This window comes from Talpa occidentalis, unplaced genomic scaffold, assembly GCF_014898055.3.
Source record: "Talpa occidentalis isolate TD23 unplaced genomic scaffold, MPIMG_talOcc4v2.1, whole genome shotgun sequence".
NCBI classification, from domain to species: Eukaryota; Metazoa; Chordata; class Mammalia; order Eulipotyphla; family Talpidae; genus Talpa; species Talpa occidentalis.
Window position 1 is genome coordinate 138,138,909 of NW_026555331.1, and position 7,051 is coordinate 138,145,959.

The 7,051-nt window shown below is 50.1% G+C and overlaps 1 protein-coding gene across 1 annotated transcript; it reads right to left on the reverse strand.

Moving 5' to 3' along the window:
- Positions 1 to 2,633: 2,633 nt before the first annotated feature.
- Positions 2,634 to 5,643, reverse strand: OPN1SW (opsin 1, short wave sensitive). Its single transcript, XM_037520284.2, has 5 exons — positions 5,287 to 5,643; positions 4,808 to 4,976; positions 4,303 to 4,468; positions 3,695 to 3,934; positions 2,634 to 2,758 (listed from the first exon to the last, which is right to left on the reverse strand). The coding sequence occupies exons 1-5, from the start codon at positions 5,639 to 5,641 to the stop codon at positions 2,639 to 2,641; spliced, it is 1,050 nt and encodes a 349-aa protein (XP_037376181.1). The 5' UTR covers positions 5,642 to 5,643; the 3' UTR covers positions 2,634 to 2,638.
- Between the last annotated feature and the right edge of the window lie 1,408 nt (positions 5,644 to 7,051).

Genomic DNA, 7,051 nt, shown 5'->3' on the forward strand with positions numbered 1-7,051 from the left:
TGTCATTGAAAGTGCCTTTAGCAAGAGAGATGATCACTGAATGGGATTCTCTTAAGAAACCCTAAGAGAAAATAGAGATAACTTGGATCACCTTATATCAGCACTTAGACCTTCCCAGTGTGGTGGGGGTTTTCCTTCCCTTTCTCTTTCAGACAGTGGTTAAAGAGCAGTATTAGTCAGGAGCTTGGTCGCAGTGTTCTTATCTTGTGGGCTGGTATCCAAAAACCACATGCTGCTGAATTTACCAGGAATCCTCATACCTCAGAATGCTAACCACTTGCTACCAGGCCTGTTTCTGTGTCAGTTAAAGAGCTTGGGCGCAGACTGAAAGACGAGTGGGTCTACAGAGAGGGCGCTTTGGTTTGAGGACCATTGCTTACCATTCCTGCTTCCCCCCTCATTCTTCTTCACTGCCCCCCACCCCCAAGAAATGTTTATCATGGATGAATAAATTGCCAATTCTTAACAAAGAGAGGGAAGGACATTGTGGAAAGAGCTAAAGTAACCTCCCTCTGTTCCCAGCTCCTCTTTACCCATATTTTAAATAACACACATGTCTTTTTGGTCCCTTTCTTACAGCTTGCCCTCTTCTGACAAGAATTATTGTATTCCAAGTTTTTAGCCCTCAGGTTATTAAGATAAATATATGTATATCTAACCTTTATTATTTCATATATCTTTCTGGATAATACATTCAGGTGGTGCTGGGTGATTATTATAATCTGCATCTAGGTATACCCTTTGGTCTTCCGCAGTCATGTTGAGGTGGGCTACTCAACCTGGTAAAAAGCCAGATATCATGAACCTTCACCCTGGCCTTGCATTGAGCTCTTGAGAGTGGAGACACTTTTTTAAGTTTAACCCCAGTATAGGGTGATGGAACTTCTCTGACCTCCACATGGTTGTTGTTGTTAAGAGCAGAGATGATTAACTTGGCACCAGCTCTGACTTAGAAAGGGTAGATCATGACTGTGATAAGAGCCTCGTGGCTCACTAAGTGCAGAGAAACCAGGCCTATGTGAAACACACTGTTAGAGCATGAAGCTTCCTCTGTTAAGACAGCAGTCTCTGGATGCTGGTTGCTCAGCAGCAGCATTGTGCTCTGATCTAATGGTCCCCCTGGGTAATTTTTTTTGGTTTAAATCAAGCTCGAGGCTGGTGAACAGTAGTTACACACCCCCCAGTGTGTTCTGTGACTGCTAGCTCTCTTGAATTTGGATATTGGTTATTTTTTATAGAGTGTAAACCAAGTTTTATATTCTATAATGCAAACAGGTACATATCTGTTTCTAAATAAAACTGTTTACATTCGTTGTAGAGTATTATGTCATTTATTCTCTAAAGAAATGGATCTCTTGATTAGAATTTCAGTTGCTATAAATGTCATAGGAAAGGAACTCTCTAGAAGATTTACCATACCCCTTCTCCAACCCTGAGAAGTCACTGCCTTCTTCCACATTGGCTACACCTTCCTGTGTCTGAAGTCCAGCATCCTTCTCAGCTCTGTACCCCCTCCTCCCTCCCGGTTCTCTTGGACCCACAACTGGAGAGAATCCTGGTGCGCACCGCACAATTACCTCGCAGCCAACAGAAGCCATTCCTGAAAGTATATACACCATTTGTCTCGATTTTTATTTCAAAAAGTTCTTTTTTCAGGTGGTGGTGCTGGGGAATAAGTATAAGACAGGTTTGTTTTTTTTTTTTTAACATTTTGGTCTACTGTATAAATGGTATTAAGGTGTACAAGTTCATTTTGAAAACATGAAAGGAATTTATTAACTTTAATAAATATGATGCTTAAGACAGATAACTGGGTTTAGCCAAATAGGAGGGGATTGCAGGAGGAAACACCTGGAACAGTTCATCCTGTGTCAGGGGCTTATGGGTCTGGCTGTCCTTGCCAAAGCTATAGTGACTGGGCAGAGAGCATCAAGGTTTTTCAAATACGTGTATGGATCTTACTAAGAGTTTTGTTTTTTCTTTAGGTCTCTTTAATTTTTTTTTTTTTAAGGTTTATTTATGCACACAAGAGCTGGGGTACAGGCCAGAAGTGTGGGGGGTAGGGTGAGAGGATTCACCAGAGACAGAGCAGGAAACAGAACAGGCAGATTGGCTGAAATACACTGCTGAGGGGAGCAGCGGGCGAGACAGGAGAGGTCTGCTGCGCCATGTGGGATTCTTGCCGGCTGTCGGATCGAACCCGCACTGCAGAGTCTGCGGACAGCTCCATAGGATGTGTCTAAAGTGTTCTTATGTTCTAGTTTAGAATGTGTCATCTCAGAACAGATTCCCAGTAGTTAAAAAAAAAAAAATTACTAAAAAGAAAAATTATTAACCATTAACTAAAAATCACCATACTCCTTTACAGCCTTTATGTAGACATCGTTTCGAGTGCTGTGAATGGTACCACTTGGGAATAGAAATGGCAGGTTGTTGAAGGGGCCTTTGGGAAAGTCTGAAGAAGACCCAACTGGGACGGTAGCTTTGTAGGTAGGAAGGGAATAGCAGGAGAATTGGCTCCCAAAATTGCCATCATTCCTTTTTCCATCTTTTTTCTATGATGTTAGTTGTTTGGCTTTTGCCCGAGAAAGTAGAAAGAGCCTTCAGTGTAAAATCCTAATTGCTGTGAAAGGGCTCCTTAGGTGGGGCCAACTTGGCTAGAAGAGACAGCCGAAACTTCCGTTCTCTGGGAGCTGGACATGTCCGACTCATCTGCCATGGACTTCCCACACACCATCTCCATGATGCAAGCGCGGAACTGGAGAGGAAAGGCAGGATGGAAGAGAGCCCCCTTGGCAGGCTGGCACAGAGGAGGTTATGAGGAGGGAGCACGGGAAGAAAGAGCTCATTTATCCCCAACGCCTTGCACAATGCTCAGTACCCAGTATCTCAGGTGATTTTGAGTACGTCTCCCCAGTCCTGAGCGCTCACTAGATCTATGTCTACTTGCTGTGCTCCTGCAGGAATTCTGGCTAATTTTGAGGCCTTGCCATTGGGACCCTCACAAGCCAGCCGCCTCACCAAGCTCACTGTCAGAAGCAGCCCCAGAGTCCACCCACACGCCCCACATTCACAGTCAGGTGCTCCCAACTGGGAAGGGACTTCTAATTCTGTTTCCATACAGGTTTCACATTCATTTTGAGTATTGTCATGGAAATCTATCCGGGCTTGAAGAAATAAAGTATTCTTAAGGTAGGCATCTTGCCCTCCAGGACAGGAACTCTGCTAGATTCATCATGAGTTTGGGATTGCTTTAGCTTCGATTCAGGAATTGGGGTGAGGTCACCTGATACCTTCAGATGATGAGCTGTTTTAGAGATTGATGCATGTGCTGTGAATCCTGTGCTTCCCATACACTCCTGCAGACTAGCAGTTGGAGGGGCAAGGATTGATCCATGAAATGGAAGGACTAAAAATTTAAGAGAACTCTTCATCTTTTGTTTTTCCACAAACCTGAAAACTTTTACACTCCTCATCCTGCAACTCAGTTTTTAAGTCTTTTAAGTTTTGTCTTCCCTGGGTTCTAGTGTCTTGACCCCGCCTTCCTCCCTGTTGCTCCTCCCAGCGGCTTCCCTTGTTGCCCCTAGAAGCCCTGAGAGAAGTCCAAAGTGCTCTCTAGGTCAAGTCATTGGTGAGGAAGGAGCCACGTCTTACGGACTAGGGTCTCAGTCTGTGAGTGGAGAGCTTTCTTTACCTGCTTGTTCATGAAGCAGTAGATGACAGGATTGTAGACACAGGCACTCTTGGAGAAGAAGGCAGGGATGGTGACAAGCCGTAAGTCCAGCCCATGGTTACGGTTGTTGACCATGTACATGGCCAGGGCAGCATAGGGCACATAACAGAGACAAAAGGATCCCACCATCACCACCACCATGCGGCTCACCTCCCGCTCAGCCTTCTGGGTTGAAGCTGACTCTTGCTGCTGAGCTGCAACCTGAGCAGGATACAGAGAAAATAAGTCTTTTCTCCCAGGCTCTCGACTCTCAGATCTCTGCACCCTCTTCCATGCACGAGATCACCCCTTCGATGGTCTCTCCTGTCCCAGGGTCTAGCCTGGTCCCTCTGGCTCTCCCTTGGGGAAGGCAAGATGGAAGTGATTCTGGTCTATGACGTTGGTCATGTCCTTCCCTATTTGATCAGTGATGACTCCACGTTACTATTCCATTTCATTCTCCCTGCTCCGGCTTCACTGCTTTTAGATAAGCCCTCTGCCCTGACCAGATGTGCTCTCGGCCACTTGCTCTTCCCTCTCACAGGGAGCTCCCAGACCCCTCGCCCCTCACCCTTGCAAAAGCCACTCACAGCTCTGAGGGCCCCCAGCAGCTGAGAGTAGGAGAAGCAGATGAGGGAGAGAGGCACAATGAAGCAGAAGACGAAGAGGAACCAGGTGTAGTACTCGCTGCGATATTTGGTGCCCACGGTGTACCAGTCCGGACCACACGAACACTGCAGGCCCTCGGGGATGAACCTGGAAGAGACCCAGCTCGCAGCTACCAGGCGGGCGCTCGTCCCTGCGGGCTCTGCAAGCGCTGGAGTGGGAGCTGCGAGTCCTGGTTTCTCCGCTTGGAACCCAGAAGGCCCAGAGACTCAGGCCAGGGGGTGGGGGTCTTCTGCCCTTGCCAGCTGAGGTTATTACAGTTCCTATTTGCAAAATAAACTTGTAGCATGTGCCTCCCACAGCCCCTTCCCTCACCTGCCACACCAGCTCTTTAAAAAAACAGGTCAAAGCGGGCAGTGCTACACCCAGCTCCCCGCCCACACCCACCTGGGCGCCTAGCTAGGTCAGCACCCTGCCCTGGACTCTCACCGGCTCCAGCCAAAGAAGGGTGGGATGGAGACGCCGATACCAATGACCCAGGTGGCCAGGACCACCATCAGCGCGTGCCTGGAGCTGAAGCGGAAGTTGCCGAAGGGCTTGCAGATGACAATGTAGCGCTCAAAGGCCAGGAAGGCCAGTGACCAGCCTGTCACCAGACCTGTGGTGAAACGTGAGGGTTAGGGGTAGGCAGCACCCCCCCGCCCCCGCGCCCGCCCAGCCTGGCAGAGAGGAATAGAGACCAGGTGGAGTGGGCACGGGGAGATGAAGGGAGGGAGGCGGGTGGCTAGAGTTTGGGACGGGTCAAACTTCTAGTCTGGGCTGCTTGGCACCCCACTATTCAAAAGAGCAACAAACTCCTTTCCCCCAAATTTCTCTTCCGGAGCCCCTTCTAGCCCAGCAGCCTGGTCCCTGGGTAGCGTCCTGGAGCAGTGTCCTTGGCCTCCTCCCGGCCCCTCCCCTTGTGTTACCTGCCGCAGAGCCCAGGAAGGCCTCCAAAGCACAAACATGGCGGCCAAAGATGAAGTAGCCCTTACAGCTGGCGATGAAGACAGTGAGGACAGAGAAGATGCAGAAGAGGAAGCCCCCCAGGGACACATTGACCAGAATATAGTTGAGCGGCTGCCGCAATTTCCTGTAGCGCAGTGTGGCCACCAGCACTGTGGCGTTGAGTGGCGTCCCTGCAAAGAACACGAAGCCCATGAAGGCTGCCTGGAGATGGAAGGCCCAGACAGGTGCAATGTGGAACTGAGGGCCGTCCCACGGTCCCACCAACGAGATGTTCTTGAACAGATAAAACTCCTCCTCCCCTGACATCTTGCTCATGGGGTGCCCCCCGCTCCCCAGATTCCTCTTATAGATTATCCTCTCACCCCCACCCTGGGAGGAACCCTCCTTCAAAGCCACTTTTGGGGCCCCTGAAAGGTGAGTGCTGATCCTAAGCCTCCTAAGGACAAAGTTGGGGATTAGAAATCCCCAAGCCCCTGCCTAAATCTCTTGCAGCCCCAAAGCTGATTGTGTTCTTCAGAGGATGAAAGATTGGACTCAGAGAAACGAGACCTGTGAAGCTGAGTGCTGGAAGGAGTAGAAGTGCGTCCACCGGGCCTGGGAGACGCTGACCCATATCTAATAAAGGTGCTCCTGCTACTTTTTTGTTGCCCTTTACATGAAACTACTGAAAGCACCCCTTTGGCTTCTGCACCACTATGCCCACGGACGTTTCTTTTTTTTTTTTTTTAAAGATTTATTTATGTAAGAACTGGGGTACAGGTCAGAGGCGTGGGAGGGTGAGAGCACTCACCAGAGACAGAGTGGGGAGCAGAACAGGGAGACCGGAGACACTGCTGAGGGGAGCAGCGGGCGAGGCAGGAGAGGTCTGCGTGCACCATTTGGGTCACTCCCTGACCGGCCGGGAATCGAACCCGTGCTGCAGAGGCTGCGGACAGCTTCACAGCGCGGCGCTCAATCCGCTGTGCCACCGGGGAGGCCCCACTTTTTTAAAGAAAAAAAAAGATTTATTCATGCATACAAGAACCGGGGTACAGGCCAGGTGTGCAGGATTCACCAGAGACAGAGCGGGGAACAGAAAAGGCAGACTGACTGAAACACACTGCTGAAGAGAGCAGCAGGCGAGAGAAGAGAGGCCTGCTGTGCCATGTGGGTATCTCGCCGGCCAGCCGGTATCAAACCCACACTGCAGAGACTGCGGGCAGCTTCACAGCTCTGTGCTCAACTGCCTGCGCCACCAGGGGAGGCCCAATGTCCACGTATGTTTCTATACCCATCTGCTCCTTTGGGGAAAGTAAGCCTCCTCCATAGATCTTGGGCTCACAGCCAGCCCAGGAATGGGCCTCAGGCTGCAGGAGGGGGCAGGGAATGGGGAGTGCCTGGCAGCACCTCAGTGAACAGCCTTCTTGGAAAAGCACAGGGCCACTTCCACGACGCCTATCGGTCTAAGGCATCCCAAGCTGCCTTTTTCTGTAAGAGTGTACTTTACAGACTCCGCCAGCCAGTTGGGGCTGGTTTGCCCACTGGCCTCTCCACGTTCACACCTGACCCTGGCCCTGCCCTTAGCTCATCAGGGTCCAAGCTGCCAGTCCCCCTCCTGCTGCTCATCCAAGTCCTGCCCAGCTCTCACAGCCTGCCCAACTAAGATCTCTTCTGTGAAACCCACCCAGGGGCGCTCCACTCTGCTTTCTTACACTCAGCATTGCACTTAGATGTATCTTCTTCTCC

What these genes read in the sequence shown, in the direction of transcription:
- OPN1SW (XM_037520284.2), bottom strand. Translation starts at nt 5,641, where the DNA reads ATGAGCAAGATGTCAGGGGAGGAGGAGTTTTATCTGTTCAAGAACATC. An exon ending in CTTCCTGGGCTCTGCGGCAG is followed by an intron (nt 4,977 to 5,286) that starts GTAACACAAGGG and finishes GTTTCACCACAG; the next exon opens with GTCTGGTGACAGGCTGGTCA. An exon ending in CCCTTCTTTGGCTGGAGCCG is followed by an intron (nt 4,469 to 4,807) that starts GTGAGAGTCCAG and finishes GGTCTCTTCCAG; the next exon opens with GTTCATCCCCGAGGGCCTGC.